The sequence below is a fragment of the Dermochelys coriacea genome, chromosome 7 (assembly GCF_009764565.3).
Source record: "Dermochelys coriacea isolate rDerCor1 chromosome 7, rDerCor1.pri.v4, whole genome shotgun sequence".
Classification (NCBI taxonomy): Eukaryota; Metazoa; Chordata; order Testudines; family Dermochelyidae; genus Dermochelys; species Dermochelys coriacea.
The window spans coordinates 25,526,815-25,548,356 of NC_050074.1; the positions used below are offsets into that span (position 1 = coordinate 25,526,815).

At 38.3% G+C, this 21,542-nt stretch overlaps 1 protein-coding gene across 4 annotated transcripts in view; it reads right to left on the reverse strand.

The window, feature by feature from the left end:
* Positions 1 to 866: 866 nt before the first annotated feature.
* The window catches only part of APPL1 (adaptor protein, phosphotyrosine interacting with PH domain and leucine zipper 1), a 56,549-nt gene continuing 35,873 nt past the window's right edge, over positions 867 to 21,542 (reverse strand). For 3 of the 4 annotated variants that reach the window (XM_038408670.2, XM_038408671.2, XM_043520007.1), the window contains 10 exons: positions 18,388 to 18,444; positions 16,549 to 16,640; positions 15,805 to 15,984; positions 13,316 to 13,365; positions 12,621 to 12,795; positions 12,470 to 12,506; positions 6,130 to 6,276; positions 5,802 to 5,852; positions 5,296 to 5,385; positions 867 to 2,924 (listed from right to left, as the gene is read on the reverse strand). In XM_038408670.2, coding sequence (XP_038264598.1) covers positions 2,775 to 2,924; positions 5,296 to 5,385; positions 5,802 to 5,852; positions 6,130 to 6,276; positions 12,470 to 12,506; positions 12,621 to 12,795; positions 13,316 to 13,365; positions 15,805 to 15,984; positions 16,549 to 16,640; positions 18,388 to 18,444 — 1,029 coding nt within the window. In that variant the 3' untranslated portion in view covers positions 867 to 2,774. Of the gene's footprint in view, positions 2,925 to 4,630; positions 4,790 to 5,295; positions 5,386 to 5,801; positions 5,853 to 6,129; positions 6,277 to 12,469; positions 12,507 to 12,620; positions 12,796 to 13,315; positions 13,366 to 15,804; positions 15,985 to 16,548; positions 16,641 to 18,387; positions 18,445 to 21,542 lie in introns of those variants that run through there. The other variant, XM_043520008.1, reaches the window with a different exon arrangement.

Here is a 21,542-nt window from a genome sequence, read left to right on the forward strand (position 1 = left end):
GCCATCTAGAGGGGGAACAGCAGGGGAGGGGTCGGGGGCAAGCCTCCTGGGCCAGGAGCTCGGGGACTGGGCAGGAGGGTCCCGTAGGCCGGATATGGCCCGCACTTTGCCCAGTTCTCATCTAACATGACATTAATGCAGAAACTAAGAAACAAATGGAAGAGATACAATAATATCAGGTCACATCTTCAAGACCTACATACCACCATAATTTTTTTTTTTTTTTTTTAAACACACACACCCCTACCCCTCTCTTCCTTCTTATTCCTTGTAGAGCCTTTCCAAGTTTAAGTAAGTCTAATATTTATGCTAGGTTAATTTAACAAGAGATGAAATAGTCTAAATATCGATGGCTCCCTGTGAGCCCTGGACAGCTAGACTCAGGATAACTAAGCCAGCTGGTTTTAAATCCGAGGGATAAGAAAAAATAATCCCAAAATATTTTTGGAAACTTAAACATTTCCCTAAAATGGTTTCTGTGAAATATGTAGAAAGAGATTAGGCTTTGACTATCATGACTGAAGTGTCTTGTTTAATTTACAGAAAGGTTGAGAATGAATTAAACTATTTAGGTAGTGCTGATAATCAAAAATTAAATGGCTAATTTCCAATGCTTTTAATGATCCCTCTGGTAGATCATGAGTCAGGCAGGATAGAGGATTTAAAGTTGCTGGGACAATTCAAAACCCTTGAATGGAGCAAGACCGACCCTGTACTGGCAGAATAGCCATGTAACAAGCTATACTAATTCTATGTAGTGTTCAGATAAGCCCTTTGATTGGTATGAAAGTCCCAACAGCAAAGGGAGCAAACAATCCCAATTTTCTGAAATATCCCTTCAATAAGAATAATGCAATAAAGCTTAAGGAAAATTTTAAATTGAATATCAAGAAAACTTCAAGTAGATACTGTCTCCCACATGAAGTGTGGTGGGTTTGCACTTAAATTGGCCAATCCACTAAGCAATCCTGCACAGGGAGATAACTAGAACACTTAATAAACTAGAAACTGAAAAGACACGATTTCATACTCTTTCTGTGGGTTTTTGGAAATTTTTAGCTGGATTTTAAGCAGGTAGAGGAGGCAGATTGCGAGATACAGTAAGTATGAAGTAGGCTGTCACCTGGTCTGCAAGAAGAAATACAAGTGAGAAAAGTTAGTCAGAAACGTAAGCAGCCAATGCAAAATTGCGGAGATAGAAAGTCCAAAACTCCTGGTACCAACCATCCTTTTATAAGCCTAGGATCAGGAACAGGGAGAAAAATCTGCATATGCTGCCTTTGGATCTTCAAGTTGGCAGGAATAAATGGGCAGTCTTCTAGATTGAAGGATAGCTATTCATGGGAATGGATGTATACAGTAACTTATATAATGAATAAGAAATGACATTTAGAACAAGTAGAAAGCCTTATATAAACTGGAAAATATATATAAATTGAAACCGACCCAGAGATAAATCTCTATTTTCATGTTTAGTACATTTCCTTGCATTACTGTACTACACTAGATTTTCCCTGACACTGATACATAAATGTATCTTCTGTTCATTGGACTTCACTATATACAGTAATCAGTGCAAAAATAAATAAATTCTCTTACATTAACTGGTTTCCTATTCAGGATGAAAAGGTCAAAGCACATTTGATATAGTACAAAATAAGTTATGTACATCATGCAGTAGTATGGAGATCAGGCTTAAGAGCTGTAAGCAGACACCTGTGAAAAATGCTTCAAGCAGTTTAGATAGAAAGTATGATTTGTATGCTTGCACCCTATTGCTATTAAATATTTTTTGCAAAATACATTTACATGCAATGACCCAATCCCCTCCCCCGCCAACCTCTTCCTAGTAAATTTAGTGAACTGGTTCCAAGGCATGTGGGTATTTAAAAGATCTTCAAAACAGCTGGTTCAATCCAACATTTTCACAATGTTAACATACTTTTTATTATAAAGTAAACCCCAAGTACTGGACAGTTACTACAGTCCCATGACAGAGAACTGAGAATGTGGTACTTTTACTTTCAGGAATATACACACTGTATTCTCATCTTGAAGTGAAAGGGTTTATAACACAATTCCCCATGCACCAAGATGCAAATACATCCTTCTAAGTCTTACCTAGGTTAAATGGAGTAAAATCTTTTTTACTATCCAATGAAGTGTCGTAAGTTGTATTAAAAAGGAAACAGAGACAGTACCATCCAATTCAACATAAAACAAAAATTATAATCTCTCTCTCATCAATCTAAAACTATTGCACATTTATCTGGTATTATTGAGGATTAATTTTTTTATAAACCCAGAAAATTCTCTGCAACAGTATTTAGATACAGCTTAGCACTGTTTCAGTTCAAAGCCCACTTTTGTTCCACGCAAAATGTTGTGTGTACAGCAATTTCAAGAACAATATTTCAGTGTACTGTTGAAGCCCAATCAGAAGATGAATTTTTGCTTCAAAACAGTCAGCTGCATAACCAGGTAAGTGAAAAAAAGTTTCCATTTTAAGAGAAGTCGAAGATGTAATTCTGTAGTAAACATGGCAAGTCACCATGCCTCTTTCTGACACATGGAAGAAGGTATTTATTTACATTAAAAGGCAAAGTTAGTTAATGAATGTTTAAAATAAAAAAAAAAGTATAATCTGGTCAGCATATTGTTAAGTGTTCTATATAATAAGCAGACCCTCCATTTCCATTTTCTCTTCTTATGTAATTTGTGCCATTTCACCACAGATACGTCCAAAGATTCCAGTTTTAACAAGATCAGTAACCTCATGCTTCGGACTCTCTTTTCTTCTTCCCATCTTCTCCCAAATCACTGTCTTCTGACTGGCTATGGCTAAGGACTACAAATTGTCCCTCTCCACTGCTCTGACTGGGTCTACTGGAAGCAGCTATCAATCGGCTCTGCTCCTCCAAGTCCTAATATGGGAGGCAGGGAGGAAGGAAGAGAAGGGGAAAAAATATTCACTTCAGAACTTTACATAGTGAAAAGGAATTCCAGTGCCCTTCTGCAACAGTGGAAAGAACTTATTTAGAGCAGTGGCAACTTGATTAGTAAACGCTTTGTAGAGAAGAATTTAAAAGATTCTATGGAAAACCAAGAACAATAACATCAGTGACTAGCACAGATGGATTTAAATCATGATTTAAAGCAGAAAGAAAACCTTGATTTAAATAATCAATTTTAATCTTGTCTTGCATTTGTACTTTTTAGTTATTTCCCTAAAAGAGGTTGGTGTGTCGTTTGGTAGCAGTAACCATTAAAAAAAAAAGTGTTAATTTGCAACTAAATTCAGTTTTTAGGCTAAATCTGGTGCTTAGTTTTGCTAATCAAGAGGATATAGTACATCTACAAACATTTATTTAAGCGATTATGTATCTTAAATTTACCTTTATTCAGATTCTTAATTTGTATGTTATTTTAAAAAATAGTGCATTTCTAATTTACTAGATGAATATTAATTTTTTACTTGTGATGTATCACATTCTATGTGGATGGAAATTCAAATTCAATTAAATGCACAGAAACAATATTTAATTTTTTTTTAAATTAACTAAATAAAACTACCTTAACTACACTGGATACATAAAAAAGTTCATCAAAACATTTTGCATTTAAAATTAACTGATTTATTGAAGTATTATCTTTAGTGAGCGAACTGAACTGATGGTGACCAGAGTGTCCTTCAAGATTTTAGAACTAGTAGACTTCATTCTCTCACATCCAGTTTTTATTCATAGATCTAAAGAGGAAAACAAACTTTTCTGCTTTTTCAACTCCCACTGGTTTCTGAACTTTGAATGAACTAGTAATTGATCTGAACTGGTGGAATAAACTGAAATGCAGAAAATATTCTTTGCACCTGCAGAAGAGGTGACTGCTGTCAAACACTGGATCTATACGACTTCCACCAGTTAAGTGGTTTGACTTTTTTTTTTTTTTTTTTTTTTAAATCTTGCAGCAAACATATACTGCTTAATTTTCTTTAAAAAAAATGTATTTTAATAGGCCTTAACATAGGCAATCATGATTTAAAATATAATTTTAATAGGTGTTTTAATTTAATCTTGATTTAATTTAAATTAAAAATAATTTTTAATCATTGGTTTTATCTACCTAGGCAGCAGCTAGCTCTATTTGAACAACTAACAAGAAAACATTTTATTCTACTAAGTAATGTATTCATATTCTCAGCAAACTCAATTCTACACGGACGAGCAATATTGCAGAAGAACTCAAACTTTGAAATACAATATAATATTTATGATCTCTGATGTATAAAATTTCATAATAGACCATTTGGTTTTGGAGTTTTATTATTTGTTTGTTTGTTTTTTAAAGTCAGTAAAACAATGCAATAGTAACAGGGGAGGGGAGGAGGTGGGATTAGGTTAACAATATTTTTAGAAAAAAGAAAAGGAGTACTTGTGGCACCTTAGAGACTAACAAATTTATTAGAGCATAAGCTTTTGTGAGCTACAGCTCACTTAAAAGAAGTGAGCTGTAGCTCACGAAAGCTTATGCTCTAATAAATTTGTTTTTCTCTAAGGTGCCACAAGTACTCCTTTTCTTTTTTGCGAATACAGACTAACACGGCTGCTACTCTGAAACCTGTCAATATTTTTAGAGTTACAGTTTGACTTTTACTTGCAACTGGGGGCAGACTCGATCATTTTTCAAAAGACTAAACTTTTAAAAGCAGTTTATCTAAGATGAGTTCGAATACATCATCTGTTGTATCTCATATGCATGTTTTCTCAGTTTGCTTCAGTGAGGATCTAGACTAAAATTTAAAATATTAAAGCTTACTTACAGCATCAGATCAAGGGGTCCACTGCTGTGGTAGCAAGGTGCTCAATGCTTAGAGGGAGGCATGAATTTGCAAAGCTGACTATCAGCACTGAAAATATGAGGCCTTTAGCCTACAGACTGACATACCATCATCATCCATAAACAGCTTGGTTATAAGGACGCTGCCAACCACATGGAAACTTTTAAAAAGTTTAACCTTTATTCAAGTTTAGATTCAGGAAGTGAAGGAGAAATAAAATTTTTCAGATTTAATCCTAAAATTTTTCCACAGTCTAAGACATACTAAGATCTCAAAATCCAAAATTTACTACATTTAGCAAATTAAAAAAATCAAATTGACAGTTTCCAGGTAAAATCAAGCCCACCGTGTTTTTTCTACTAATGAATGTGATGTAGTCTGAGGTAAAGAGCCATGAAAGACAGCATGAAGGTTAATGAATAAGAAAATATTAGCACTATAAGTAATCTGAGACATACCTTTTCAATTTGCTTTTGTTTACTGAGTTCTTTCTGCTGTTTCTCCTTTACTTTGTCTATTACTTTTTGTTTTTCTGATGCTCTACGATCCTAAAGAAGTAAAGATATAAATAAGGCTAATCTTTGTAAACTGGGATATATAAAACACTGCCACTTTGTAGGAGTTTCCTTAAGATAGTTATATCAATGTTTGATTTAACGAAGTATATATACCATTATTCTTACCTTAAGACTTATCTCTGCTGAAATGAACAAAAAAAATGTATCTGCAATATGCTTTTCCAATCAGTCTTAGTATGAAACCTATTCAATCTTTATCACTTCTTGACAAGTTTAAATATCACCTAGATACTATGCAATCGACTCTTTAGAAATTTAGTCTGCAGATTGCTGCCAGACACAGTGCTATTATCTACATACTTCGCATACTGCATTTTGCACACGCGCGCGTGCGCACACACACACACCCCCCCACCCTCCCTTTTTTCCCTACTTAAGAATCTTACCAATTCTGAATGAAAAGCAATCTGTTTTGCCAGTCCAACAGAGTCGCAAATCTAAATAGAAACAAATTGAATATTCAGAAAGTATGAAAAATAAATATTCCTTTAAAATTGAAGTTGTGGAAATTTTTCTTAACTAGACTTTGTATATTAAAGCACTTTCAGATTCTTGGACTGATAGCTTAACATACCATAAAAAAACAACCTCCCCCGCCCCAAAAAACCCCACTTCTAAAAATTTCTTCATACGACTTGAATGAGAGCTAAGACCTTGAAATCCACGTCAAATTTGAGACAAGATAAAAGTGTAAGTAACATAGTACTGTAATACCTTTTCCCCTTCATTGTTTGATTCAAATATATAACAGACAGATGTTGTATGGCCCTCAACTCTCCCTCCTGAGGACCGAAGCACAAATCCAAAAAGGCGTTTATTCTCCTGGTGTGTAGCATACAAGACTACACTTGGCAAAGGAAACTGTCAAAAAAAAGGATGAAATAATGTGAATTTAAAGTTTGATCTATACATCTTTGAATACCAGATATCGATATACTATAGCTTACTAAAACAACAAAATAAATGGACATGATCAGCAGAAAGAATTTTATTATACCTGATCAAATTGCTGGAAAATGCTTTTGGCATTGCAGCAAACTGAAACAAGTTATCAAAAACATTCAGTGACCAAACACATGCAGATCTTTCAAAAACGTATATTGTGCAGAGAGTAGTATAGCATTTGCATACAACAAATGTTACAGTGAAGTCTGAGTTCCTGTTTCCTTTCTAGGCATGTGCACGCACACATTTTTTCAGATACTCAGCTCTCTCATACAAATTCCTTCTGGGACTCAATTTTCAATATGTGGTCTCAGTCGAAGGATGGATTGTTTTCAAAAACTATGACCTGAATACGTTCACGAATTTTGAGTTGTGCATGCATGCGCGCGCGCACACACACACACACACACACACACACACTTTTTGTATTATGTTCAGTTAACATTTTTGCACTCCCATAATTAAAAAAAGGCTGAAGATAGAAATTTCAAACTTGGGTTCTTTTCAAAACTTCACAAAAGATGGAAAACAACTGAAGATTGAAGAAAATAGTTTAAATTAGTTTTAAAATTATGACAACTAAAAGTTAAAACAGTTACACCATAATTTTTTTTTTATTTAGGTTTTTTTTGGAGCCCTCATACTAAAACAGTTTAGACCACTGGGCACATGATGAATTGCCTTAGGTCACATTTAACAGCTTAAAGAAAAGGAGTACTTGTGGCACCTTAAAGACTAACAAATTTATTAGCGCATAAGCTTTCGTGAGCTACAGCTCACTTCATCGGATGCATTTGGTGGAAAAAACAGAGGAGAGTTTTATATACACACACACAGAGAACATGAAACAATGGGTTTATCATACACACTGTAAGGAGAGTGATCACTTAAGATAAGCCATCACCAGCAGCGGGGGGGGGGGGGGGGGGGGGGGGGGGGGGGAGGAGGAAAACCTTTCATGGTGACAAGCAAGGTAGGCTAATTCCAGCAGTTAACAAGAATATCAGAGGAACAGTGGGGGGTGGGGTGGGAGGGAGAAATACCATGGGGAAATAGTTTTACTTTCTGTAATGACTCATCCATTCCCAGTCTCTATTCAAGCCTAAGTTAATTGTATCCAGTTTGTTTGTAGAGGGCTTGCATTGGCACCCTGACAGCAGGATTGTCTGGCTATGTAGACTCCATCCTCAGGCCCTTCCTTACCAGCACTCCCAGCTATCTTCGAGACACCACTGACTTCCTGAGGAAACTACAGTCCATTGGTGATCTTCCTAAAAACACCATCCTAGCCACTATGAATGTAGAAGCCCTCTACACCAACATTCCACACAAAGATCGACTACAAGCCGTCAGGAACAGTATCCCCGATACTGTCACGGCTAACCTGGTGGCTGAACTTTGTGACTTTGTCCTGACCCATAACTATTTCACATTTGGTGACAATGTATACCTTCAAATCAGCGGCACTGCGATGGGTACCCGCATGGCCCCACAGTATGCCAACATTTTTATGGCTGACTTAGAACAACGCTTCCTCAGCTCTCGTCCCCTAATGCCCCTACTCTATTTGCGCTACATTGATGACATCTTCATCATCTGGACCCATGGAAAAGAAGCTATTTCCCCATGGTATTTCTCCCTCCCCCCCACCCCCCCCCCACTGTTCTTCTGATATTCTTGTTAACTGCTGGAATTAGCCTACCTTGCTTGTCACCATGAAAGGTTTTCCTCCTTTCCCCCCCCTGCTGCTGGTGATGGCTTATCTTAAGTGATCACTCTCCTTACAGTGTGTATGATAAACCCATTGTTTCATGTTCTCTCTCTCTCTGTGTGGTGTGTGTGTGTATATAAATCTCTCCTCTGCTTTTTCCACCAAATGCATCCGATGCAGTGAGCTGTAGCTCACAAAAGCTTATGCTCTAATAAATTTGTTCGTCTCTAAGGTGCCACGGGTACTCCTTTTCATGGGGAAATAGTTTTACTATTGTGTAATGACTCATCCATTCCCAGTCTCTATTCAAGCCTAAGTTAATTGTATCCAGTTTGCAAATTAATTCCAATTCAGCAGTCTCTCGGAGTCTGTTTTTGAAGCTTTTTTGTTGAAGGATAGCCACTCTTAGGTCTGTGATCGAGTGACCAGAGAGATTGAAGTGTTCTCCAACTGGTTTTTGAATGTTATAATTCTTGACGTCTGATTTGTGTCCATTCATTCTTTTACGCAGAGACTGTCCAGTTTGGCCAACGTACATGGCAGAGGGGCATTGCTGGCACATGATGGCATATATCACATTGGTAGATGCGCAGGTGAACGAGCCTCTGATAGTGTGGCTGATGTGATTAGGCCCTATGATGGTATCCCCTGAATAGATATGTCGACAGAGTTGGCAACGGGCTTTGTTGCAAGGATAGGTTCCTGGGCTAGTGGTTCTGTTGTGTGGTGTGTGGTTGCTGGTGAGTATTTGCTTCAGATTGGGGGGCTGTCTGTAAGCAAGGACTGGTCTGTCTCCCAAGATCTGTGAGAGTGATGGGTCGTCCTTCAGGATAGGTTGTAGATCCTTGATGATGCGTTGGAGAGGTTTTAGTTGGGGGCTGAAGGTGATGGCTAGTGGCGTTCTGTTGTTTTCTTTGTTGGGCCTGTCCTGTAGTAGGTGACTTCTGGGTACTCTTCTGGCTCTGTCAATCTGTTTCTTCACTTCAGCAGGTGGGTATTGTAGTTGCATGATAGAGATCTTGTAGGTATTTGTCTCTGTCTGAGGGGTTGGAGCAAATGCGGTTATATCGTAGCGCTTGGCTGTAGACAATGGATCGAGTGGTATGATCTGGATGAAAGCTAGAGGCATGTAGGTAGGAATAGCGGTCAGTAGGTTTCCGATATAGGGTGGTGTTTATGTGACCATCGCTTATTAGCACCGTAGTGTCCAGGAAGTGGATCTCTTGTGTGGACTGGTCCAGGCTGAGGTTGATGGTGGGATGGAAATTGTTGAAATCATGGTGGAATTCCTCAAGAGCTTCTTTTCCATGGGTCCAGATGATGAAGATGTCATCAATGTAGCGCAAGTAGAGTAGGGCATTAGGGGATGAGAGCTGAGGAAGCGTTGTTCTAAGTCAGCCATAAAAATGTTGGCATACTGTGGGGCCATGCGGGTACCCATCGAGGTGCTGTCGTCATCATGAATAGGTCGGAATATGAACAAGAGGCTACTAGGCAGCTCTCCAACACCACTTTCTACAAGCCATTACCCTCTGATCCCACTGAGGGTTACCAAAAGAAACTACAGCATTTGCTCAAGAAACTCCCTGAAAAAGCACAAGAACAAATCCGCACACCCATAGAACCCCGACCTGGGGTATTCTATCTGCTACCCAAGATCCATAAACCTGGAAATCCTGGACGCCCCATCATCTCAGACATTGGCACTCTGACAGCAGGATTGTCTGGCTATGTAGACTCCCTCCTCAGGTCCTTCGTTACCAGCACTCCCAGCTATCTTCGAGACACCACTGACTTCCTGAGGAAACTACAGTCCATTGGTGATCTTCCTAAAAACACCATCCTAGCCACTATGGATGTAGAAGCCCTCTACACCAACATTCCACACAAAGATGGACTACAAGCTGTCAGGAACAGTATCCCCGATACTGTCACGGCTAACCTGGTGGCTGAACTTTGTGACTTTGTCCTCACCCATAACTATTTCACATTTGGTGACAATGTATACCTTCAAATCAGCGGCACTGCGACGGGTACCCGCATGGCCCCACAGTATGCCAACATTTTTATGGCTGACTTAGAACAACGCTTCCTCAGCTCTCGTCCCCTAATGCCCCTACTCTACTTGTGCTACACTGAGGACATCATCATCATCTGGACCCATGGAAAAGAAGCTCTTGAGGAATTCCACCATGATTTCAACAATTTCCATCCCACCATCAACCTCAGCCTGGACCAGTCCACACAAGAGATCCACTTCCTGGACACTACGGTGCTAATAAGCGATGGTCACATAAACACCACCCTATATCGGAAACCTACTGACCGCTATTCCTACCTACATGCCTCTAGCTTTCATCCAGATCATACCACTCGATCCATTGTCTACAGCCAAGCGCTACGATATAACCGCATTTGCTCCAACCCCTCAGACAGAGACAAATACCTACAAGATCTCTATCATGCAACTACAATACCCACCTGCTGAAGTGAAGAAACAGATTGACAGAGCCAGAAGAGTACCCAGAAGTCACCTACTACAGGACAGGCCCAACAAAGAAAACAACAGAACGCCACTAGCCATCACCTTCAGCCCCCAACTAAAACCTCTCCAACGCATCATCAAGGATCTACAACCTATCCTGAAGGACGACCCATCACTCTCACAGATCTTGGGAGACAGACCAGTCCTTGCTTACAGACAGCCCCCCAATCTGAAGCAAATACTCACCAGCAACCACACACCACACAACAGAACCACTAACCCAGGAACCTATCCTTGCAACAAAGCCCGTTGCCAACTCTGTCCACATATCTATTCAGGGGATACCATCATAGGGCCTAATCACATCAGCCACACTATCAGAGGCTCGTTCACCTGCGCATCTACCAATGTGATATATGCCATCATGTGCCAGCAATGCCCCTCTGCCATGTACATTGGCCCAACTGGACAGTCTCTACGTAAAAGAATGAATGGACACAAATCAGACGTCAAGAATTATAACATTCAAAAACCAGTTGAAGAACACTTCAATCTCTCTGGTCACTCGATCACAGACCTAAGAGTGGCTATCCTTCAACAAAAAAGCTTCAAAAAACAGACTTCAACGAGAGACTGCTGAATTGGAATTAATTTGCAAATTGGATACAATTAACTTAGGCTTGAATAGAGACTGGGAATGGATGAGTCATTACACAAAGTAAAACTATTTCCCCATGGTATTTCTCCCTCCCACCCCACCCCCCACTGTTCCTCTGATATTCTTGTTAACTGCTGGAATTAGCCTACCTTGCTTGTCACCATGAAAGGTTTTCCTCCTTTCCCCCCCCTGCTGTTGGTGATGGCTTATCTTATCTACACTCTCCTTACAGTGTGTATGATAAACCCATTGTTTCATGTTCTCTGTGTGTGTGTGTGTGTGTGTGTGTGTGTGTGTGTGTGTGTGTGTGTGTGTGTGTGTGTAAAAATCTCTCCTCTGTTTTTTCCACCACATGCATCCGATGAAGTGAGCTGTAGCTCACGAAAGCTTATGCTCTAATAAATTTGTTAGTCTCTAAGGTGCCACAAGTACTCCTTTTCTATTTAACAGCTTACAGCTCTAAGACAGCTCTGCATTTTAGGCCTTAGAGTTCATGAATGCACAGCTGCTTTTAGCATTGAGAAGTTTTACATACTTCATTTATTAAGGAGTCCTTAAGACACTTAACACAATTAATTCTCTTCAGCTCTCTAAAAAAGACCCAGAGATCAAATGTAAAGCATTATTGTTCATGCAATACAGACTAAAAAAATTAAGCAAACAGAAATCAAAAATAAAAAAAAAAGTTAAGATTATTACTGAAGGTTAACGTGGCCATACTGAATATATTTTGTCAAGTATTCCACTGATTTCTTTTAGATGCAAGTCATTACTCTGTATTATTAATTTTTAGAGATAAAAATAAATAAGTTGATCGTAAGACATGTCACATACAAGACATGCAACATGGCCAATTTAATAATGCATTAGAGCGATAGCCTTTTGAATTTCCTGATTCGTGTAACTGACATCCCATCCTTAAAGTTAATGTCTGACTTTGTATTACTTACTACACAAACCTATCTTGCCAATTTTATTATGCTCTTGCCATTTCAAATAATGAAAAAGGCACTGTTTGAAATGTTTACTTAATCAAATTAATTCATCACCCAAAACAGTCTTTTTCACTTAGCTATTTTAATACATAGTTCAGTAAACTGATAACTTAAGTTTTGTGGGAAATCATTTAGAAATCTCATTACACAGTATCACAGTATTGTTGATATTTAAGAGAATGAAAATTGTATTCAAACAAAATTAGACATAATCAGAAAAAAAAGAATTGGTTGCTTTAACATTAAATTAAATTACTTACCCTGAGCCTTGTAACTTGCGTCTGTGGATCTATTAACCTAAAATGTTAATTAAACAAACAAATCACACAGTAAATTTTACTAAATTGAAAGGGTCATTTGAAAATATACTTGTGAAAGTCAACTTCAGGAAAATGTAGGAAGCATACTTACTTTAAACAGTCACAACTGACTAATAAATGTGATTCTGTCATCCTGAAAATATTATGGATAGCCCGGGCTGCTAGTATTTGGCGCATTGTTTCATACACAACATCTGGACTTTCATCAGATTTAACCTCCATGGAGCCAAGGAATCTTATAACAAATAACTGGTGAAGAATGGAATCTAAGACAGATAAGAGTATTCAATAAGCAGTACCAACCATTTCTGGGTTTTCCTATTTAAACATTACTGTTTCCATGACTAATCACAGAAGAAGGATTTCTAAGTTAATAAAATATTATAAACAAAATCCCAACCCACACTCTCTAACTAAAAATTATACTTCCAGTATTTGTTTATGAATCACAGATGCAGTTACTGAAACAGCAAGATACACATCTGTCTACTAAGTTTTTCACTTAGGTTTAACCAACATGAAAGACTCAAATAGTTAGACTTCCAGACTGTAGTCTCACCTGACTCATCTGATGCAGTATGTACTATTGCAATCCAGCAGTCCAGCAATGGGTGCTGAGCTAATTATCTTAGAGACATCTGCTATAGATGAAGAAAGCACTCAAGTATGCTTTAACTGAATACTAGCATACAAGTCTTAATTTTATAGCTTCTATAAAAAGCAAAATTAGTTTTGAAGATTATCTCAATCAAGAATATTTTATACTTAAGTGAAATCCTGTTTTACCTTCTGTTTTGCATTTTTTGCCTCCAGATTCACCAAATGGGTTTGTACGTCTATTAAAAAATTAAAACATTAAACCAGGAGTCAGAGTGAAAGAGCCACTGACATATAATCTAGACTCACTCTGCATCAAATAAAGCAACGTAATAATTTCACCCATTGGGATCAAAATCGATAGCCCACCTATGAGTCACAAGGACAGACTTAGTAGATGTGGGTTTAAGACACAAGCTGCTGCATTTGAGTGGAGAGCGCACGATCTGGGGAGTGGGGAGGCAATATCAGGTGCTATTTGTCCCACTGTTGTGGTAGGAATGCAATTTGAGCTTGTTGTCTGCACATAAATACAACCCCAATGAATCACTTAACCTTGTTAATTTTTGAAAAGACCGTTTTATTTCAAGTCTCATTGAACAGCTTCAGGAAGCGCAGCCAAAAGCTAGTCCTCTTAAGAGATTAATTGAAAACAGCACACCTTTCCCCACTTTTTCAAGCTGTTGAATTACTCACTACAGGGAAGTCACTGGTTTTGTCTCAAATGCAGCTCTCTGAAAACATCCCTGGGGTTTTACTCTTAGAGGGTCAAGAGAAACGTGGCTATTGCTGACTCTCAGCAGAGACAATTACTTTCAATTATAATAAAGTGAAAATACTCTAGGCTTCCAGTCTGCATTTCTCAAGAGAAGAAAAGTAATGTAAAAAGAAATTTGGAGCTGGGAAACTAGCTGAAGCTCTCAAGGAGAATGGAAAGGTATTTTGTTGGTTAATTGGCATTGCTGAAAACTCTCAGTGAGGACAGCTGATAATAAAAAAAAGTTAAATTTCATATCAGCTTTTACCAGGAAAAAAGTGAAGGTGTCACTTTTTCAAATGTCTGATATGGTCCTAAAATTCATTTTTAGAATAAATCCGACATCTGCCTTGATATGTAATATAGAATAAGTCTGTCTTCTTGATTTGTGTGGCCTATGAAATAGGATTGTTAATCTTTAAATTAATAATGAAATGTTAACTTAAACTAATCAAAAGTAGTGTGTGAACTTTGGATAATCATTCAACTAAATAATTAAACTCTGAACTAAAGTTTGCATGGCAAAAAATGTATAGAAGAATGGCGAGTCCCAAAAAAAAAAAAAAAAAAAAGGATTGTTCATCTGTTCAAATATATCTAGGAAAATTTCCAGACTTTCTCGGTGCTCAGACATTTTCAGTCCCTCAAAATCAGAACAGTATGGAGAGAATAAATTCTAAGCTTTTTGTGGTGTAATGAAATGCAAAGAATCACCTAACAGATGTACTTCATATTTGTACCTGGAACGCAGTGACGATTTTTAAAAAAAAGTATTGTGATAATGGTACTAAGACAAGTACAGCACATTTCCAATCTATACCAAATGTAGTAGTGGTTTTTTAAAAATCTTTTTAGGGAAATATTGACTGCATCTCTATATAATCTCTTCCACCTGACACAAAATCATGAATATATATGATAGAAAAAAATAATTTTGACGACACGAGTTTTTGGTACACTATTATATGCTTTCATTGCTAGAATCCAGTTCAGGTCTTATCAACTTATTTTAATCAATATGTTGTACTTACTTTGATGCACTGTTTAACAGTCTCATTATTCTTCTAACAAAAAGGAAAAAATGAGTTGAGTTGAATACTGTACATCACATGATTTAAATATTTTTCTTCTGTGTGAACTCTAACTTTCTTCTCTCTGGTAATAGACACTCCAACATGGGGTCAAACTCACAATCAAATATTTTTTTGTAAGAGGACACCCATAAAAGTCACAAGACTTAAGTCAAAAGACTTAAGTCACAAAATAGTTTTCAGTTTCCCTCAGATGAATGCGATCTACTATCAGCAATAAAGATTAATACTTGAATTCTGCACAAACAGTTCTGTAAAGGCAATGCACAGTATCTCATCAGGCATCTTATTTTGAATGGGAAAATAAAACAAATGAAAGAAGTTGTTTTATATTTTGGGAGAACTGTAAGGCAATTCTCAACCTGTCTGTATAAGATTGCTCTAGAAGCCTAGATCATTTTCACTCACCTTTTAGTTTAGGAAGAGTGTCATCAGTATGCCATCACCACCTGGAGGCAGGGCTACCAAATTTCTCTTGAGTTTCCAAGAGGAAATACCCAAGGTGCTGAGCGAGCAAGCAATAGGAAAGGAAAATATACTTTTTAAAAAACCAAATGATTATGAAGCATAAGCTGTTAAACAGGGTGAGAAAAGCTGCTGCAAAACTGAAACTACATCTTGAATTTACAGTAAATCCTTGGCAGTTTCACAATTATGTGTGAAAAAGATACTGTTTTGCAGGCCTGCTCTCTGCATACTTGTTACAAAAAACATCAAAGAAAAGAAAATATACATGATGGAGTTACTGGCTGGATTTGCTTTCCTTACTTTTATTTCTGTAATTGTAAATCAGAAAAATACAAGGATTTTTCTTCCATTGCTTCTCCTACCTGCCCGACTGCCCTGAGGCTTTTGCCTGACCAGGCTGATCTTCACTAACTGGAGAAATGATGTCAAATTGTATCGGTGTGTCAGGAGCAACAAGGGAATCCAGGAAGTGCTGATAAGCTGCTGATTCAGATCCCAAAGACCCAGAGCTATTAGTACGAGCTGTTGGAGGCCGAGATTGTCTAAAACAAAACAGAGTGATGTAAGCTTATAGATAACAAATGAAACTCCACGGTGACACAATATAATATTATGAACTTGGGAAAATAAAACAAGACAAATATTAGAAGAAATTTAAGAGAAACAATACTATCATTACAAAGTATAAAGAAATGCAGTCTAGATTCAATTTTAATCATTTACTACTTTCTCTCATCACTGATATGGCATTCACATACTAGAATGTGAAATATCTTACAACTAGAAGTCTGATGCTAATTGTTAGAAATATTGAGAAATTGAATCAAGATTGTCAAAAGCCAACAAATTAGTCACATAGCTTAAATGGTAAAGTACCAAAACTGGATATAGTGCTGGATCATTTATTTCTTAATGTACATCATAGAACATAAAATATTTATCAAAAATGCATTTACGACATTGTTCAAGAACTTTTATCCTGTTAAAGGTTTCAAAAGTCACTGTAGACAACTGAAACCTTTTCTGCAAATCATGTTATTTAGAAGCCTTCACCAGACACCCATTAGAAATGTGCTCTTAAAATGATCAACTGTTCCGTAATGTACATTGTTGGCCGCATGCTCTCATGTCTCTGTTGGAAGGATGGAGAGGGTGTGACAGCCTCCAGAGCGGACTGATTTACACGTGCAGCAATTTCCTAGGTAATTAAAAGAAAAAAAGGTAACTGAAAACATTTTCTTCAAATTCAATTTAGAATGTTCAGTTTAAATTTTATTACATGCAATAGGAGAATCTATAAATTGAATCTATGCTGGAACCACATGTTCCTATCAATGGCAACACCTATTAATACCAGGATGATATATGGCCCCAACTCTGTATTCATCAAAATATACATGTATGTAACTCACATTTGTTTCATTGATGTTAGTGACTGCATAGTAGGGACAACAAAAACCTTTAGTTTCCTATTTACAGTTTAGTTAATTTAGACATTGTCACACAAATAGCTTTGCTATTATCCACAAACTCATTATTAGTCCAAAAATTGAAAACTGGTATCACAAGCAATGTTTTGTTTCACATTGAACTGGCAGATCTACACTTGTCAAGTTTCCTGTTCTTAATGAGGAGCTTATATTTCATGGTTCCATAGTGGATTCATGTACAATTTAATATAGTGCCTGTATATTATGCTTCCACTAGTTCTCAATTCTAGAATATGATCAATGGAAGGTTACCATTCTGGTACTTCACCACACTGCACCTGCCAAAGGCCTGAAGCAGAAAAGTATCGTATTTGATTTATATACATACCCACAGGACTAGCAGAAAGCAGTAACATCACCTGTGAGAATGGTTTAGCAGTTGCAAGTAAGTCTGAGCATTTATTCAACCAATTACCCTAATTTACTAAGATTTTGGGTGTCCTGCAAGACCTATGAATAACCAGAGAGTTATATTTTGCCACCTACTGAATGATCAAGACTACTTTGATTAGCTCCATGCATGGCCTCCTTCCTACACAAACTGTTACTATGTTAATTTTGTTCATAGATAAGGCCCTACCAAATTCACAGTCCATTTTGGTCAATTTCATGGTCATAGGATTTTAAAAATCAAAAATTTCATGATTTCAGCTATTTAAATCTGAAATGTCACGCTCTTGTAATTTTAGGGGTCCTGACCCATAAAAGGAGTTGTGGTGGGATCACATGGTTATTGTAGGTGGGGCTGTGGTACTGCTACCCTTATTTCTGCACTGCTACTGATGGCGATGCTGCCTTCAGAACAGCTGCAACTGGCTGGGAGCCCAGCTCTGAAGGCAGCTCAGAAATAAGGGCAGCAATACTGCGACCCCCCTGAAACAACATTGTGACCCCTCTGCAACTCTTATGGGTGAGCACCCCCAACTTGAAATGCTGGTCTCCCCTGTGAAATCTGGTCTCTTGTGTGCTTTTACCCTATAATATACAGATTTCACAGTCTGGGATGCATTTTTCATGGCTGTGAATTTGGTAGGGCCCTATTCATACGATTATTTGACAGTCAGCTCGATTAGAAAGTGAAGTTTTCCATTACTCCCCACAATGATTTGTGGCAAGCAAAATACAGACAAGCTCTTGAAAAACAATTTTTAGAATGTTATTTACATTTTCAGTAATGCTAGTTTTTAATGTGCCCCCTTTTCAGCATTCAGGTGGAAGAAATGTGTATTACTTGCTTATAAAAGTTTATAGTGCTGCCAATACATGCACTGCTTTAGAAAACAGTTACATTTCCTGCCATGGAAAAATTTCTAGTCCGAGATGTAAGACGCATTCAAATTAATTTCATACTATAAAATTAGGTCTAGCAGATCTCTTAAAATGAATACACATCTAAATTTAAATATATTCTTTTGGGTTAGTTTTGGATATTATAAAACAAATGATCAAAGTTACCTCAGGGTTTTCACTTAAGTATATCTGTTTAGAGATGTTGTTTATTGTACATATCCACTAAAAGAGAAAGAAAAAAAAATAAGTGTATTGTAGTTTTAAAAACCTGTTTAAATATTTTAGCTGATTTTTCTTTCCACCACCTTCCCGCCGTGACAGTCATACCGTATAGCAGAATTTACCTCCACAATATTGCAGCCAGCACCCAATATTTTGTTTTCTATCTCCCTGCCTTACTGAAACTTGCTTGCAGCTGCCTCTTATGTCAACTTTTCCTTGTTCCATGGAGCTCAAGCTAGAATTCAGCTTGTAGCCAGAAGTTTGTAGGCTAGCCAGTTGTGCTACTTGGAGAACAGTGCAGCAACAGAGACCCAAAGAGCTTGGGAGGTGAGCTGCTGAAGCTCGCTACAAGCTCCCCCACATTCTCTGGCACGCATGAGAAAAGGAGGTTATGAACTGGGCTGCTGGACAATGTGATGGGAGCTGAGGCCCAGGGATCAGAGCTGGATCAATTGGGCACCTTAGCGAAAAACCCCTCCTCAAAAACAATCACTGTCAAAAATAACTGAATGGTTTTACAAGTGAGTATTTTCAGCTATGTTTCATAGTTGTGCGGGTGGGGAGGTGTGGGGAAGGGATGATGGGAATGAAGGGTATATCCAGGTGAGAAAAATATCACAGGAATTTAGGGGTCCTTGTAAAAGTGCATGGGGCCCTGATTGTACTGTATAGTCAGCAACAACACAGAGCAGCATGATTTTGCATATATCCCCCTTAACTGCCTGCTCATACTTGCATTATAGAAATCTAAAAGCTTACAAACGTTAAGTTTTTATTCTTGCATCAAGAAAGTCTATATTAAAAATGAATGCAAGGTAATATTTTTATTTAGCAAATATTTAAAGGCGTTTAACAGATTTGCTCCACATAGTTTCTGGAAAACCCTAAATAGATTCAAGAATTTAGTGAAATGTGTCTGATCAATAGGCTTTATCTGAGCAGTTTGCTAACAGATCCTTTTCAGTCTTCAGCTCTAGAGGGAAAAGATGCCCAAATGAAGTCTAAATTGTATCATGGAGTACCTCCTTTGTTAGCACAGAGTAGTTCATAACAATTACATTTTAAGAAATGTAGTAAACCACAACTAAACTATTTCTATTTTCAAATTTTAGCTCCCCCCCCCCCCCAGATTAAAACATTTAGGGAAAAGATTATGTGAACTTCCACTCTTTGTCTTCATTCTCTCTGCATCTATACTTGACAACACCCGAAGATGTTGGCACTGCGTATAAACACTGACCAATTCTCCAGCTGATATCCATTTGCATGGGCAACTACAGTGCATGCTAGATTTACCCTCCATTTTGAAAGAAGAGTTGTTTGAAAGCATCACAGGGTGCCTGGTCCCTTCAAGAGGGAATGGGACCAGTCCTCAGACTCATTAGCTGCCTCCAAGTAGAGCAGTAGTTCTCAAATTTTTGTACTGGTGACCCCTTTCACTTAGGAAGCCTCTGAGTACGACCCCCTTATAAATTAAACACACTTTTAAATATATTTAACATCGTTATAAATGCTGGAGGCAAAGTGGGGTTTGGAGTGGAGACTGACAGCTCGCGAGCCCCCATGTAACACCCTCATATCAAAGCTGAATCTCTACTCTGTCACTACAAGTGCAGAAGGTGGGGGCCTGCAAGGATTCTAAATATTAATACTGGCCACTCCAGGCTTGTATTAAACTCCCAAGGTTACAGCTTTTCTCTGACCTTGGCTTGGTAAACGCTGCCACCGCCCAAATGCAAAAAGAAAAAACCCTTGGATCCAGGAAGGAGCACTTGGGAATTCCTCCCTGTGGGGTACCCTCAAACCCTTTCACTTCACCCCACCCCCCTCCTGGGGAAGAGCCAAGAAAGAAAAAGGAAATTAGCTGTTGCCATTAGCAAATCAAACAGCATATGCCCTTTGAGGACACCAAAAATCCAATCCTGTTCTTAAAAAAAGGTAAATTTTATTAAAATCAAAAGAAGAAAATACATCTGGAACTTAGGCTTTTGCTAGGTTTTAAAAAAGCAATTCCAAAAACTAAGCACCCAAAATTGCTTTCTTGGCGGGGTTAGCTTAAAGGTTACAAGCAAACAAAAGCATCTGGAGTTAGCACAGATCCACAAGCCAAAATAAAGAAATAAACCTAATCGCCTCTTCCTAAACATTCCTAATTTACTTACATTTTTGGGTTGTAGTTCTAGATATGATCTAATGGTTTTCATATCTGGTTCAAACTTTACACAGAATTCCTGCTTATAGCATTGCTGCTCCATGTCTCTGGAGAACAACAGAGAAAGGGAAAGCTTTTTTCCCATTTTAAAAAGTTCTAACCTTTCCATTGGCTCTTTTGGTCAGGTGCCCACTTCCTTTTCTTTACCTGGGGGGCTTTTAACCCTTTACAAGTAAAGCAAGCAGAGAACAGCTACCAAGAGGGATTTTACAGCTAGCCGCCTGTTCATCAAAGGAAGCTCCCGGCCCCGCAAGTCATTTATCACACCTTGCAACCCCCTGAGGGGTCCCAACCCCCAGTTTGAGAACCCCTGGAGTAGTGTCTATTTAGCTCACCTGGTTCCACTTGAGGGCAAATCAATTATCTATCAATCATAGCTGGGGAGTGACTCAGGGCTTCTCACAAAAGAGTTCAGAGTAGGGGAGGAAGCTGCAGGGGGGAAAGAGAGGGGGAAGCTGCCTAGAGTAAGAAAGTTCAGGCAGGGGCAACCAGTGCGGTCTGCCAAATTCCCCAGATGAAGAAAAAGACAGGAGCAAGCTGTTGGAAGATTCCTGGGGAGAGCTGAAAGTCCTCTGATAAGGGAAGGAAAGAAGTGCTGTTGAAAGCCTGAGAAAAGAAGGGCTCAGGGGAATTACCTCACTGTAGATTCTGAAAGAGCTGGGAGGGGTGGGGGAGTCCAAGAACACTGGGGAAAGCCCTGGTTGGACTTAAAGAGAGAAGCCCAGGAGGGATGGACACCAAGTATGTGGGACAACTGTTTAATCCCAGGATGGGGACATTGGTGAAATCTGGTTGTCCCACCTATAGTGTGAGCTGCAAGATGTGAGAAGAGTCTGGGCAGACAACAGATGAGAAGAGTCACCGAAGAACCTTTACGTTGTGACCT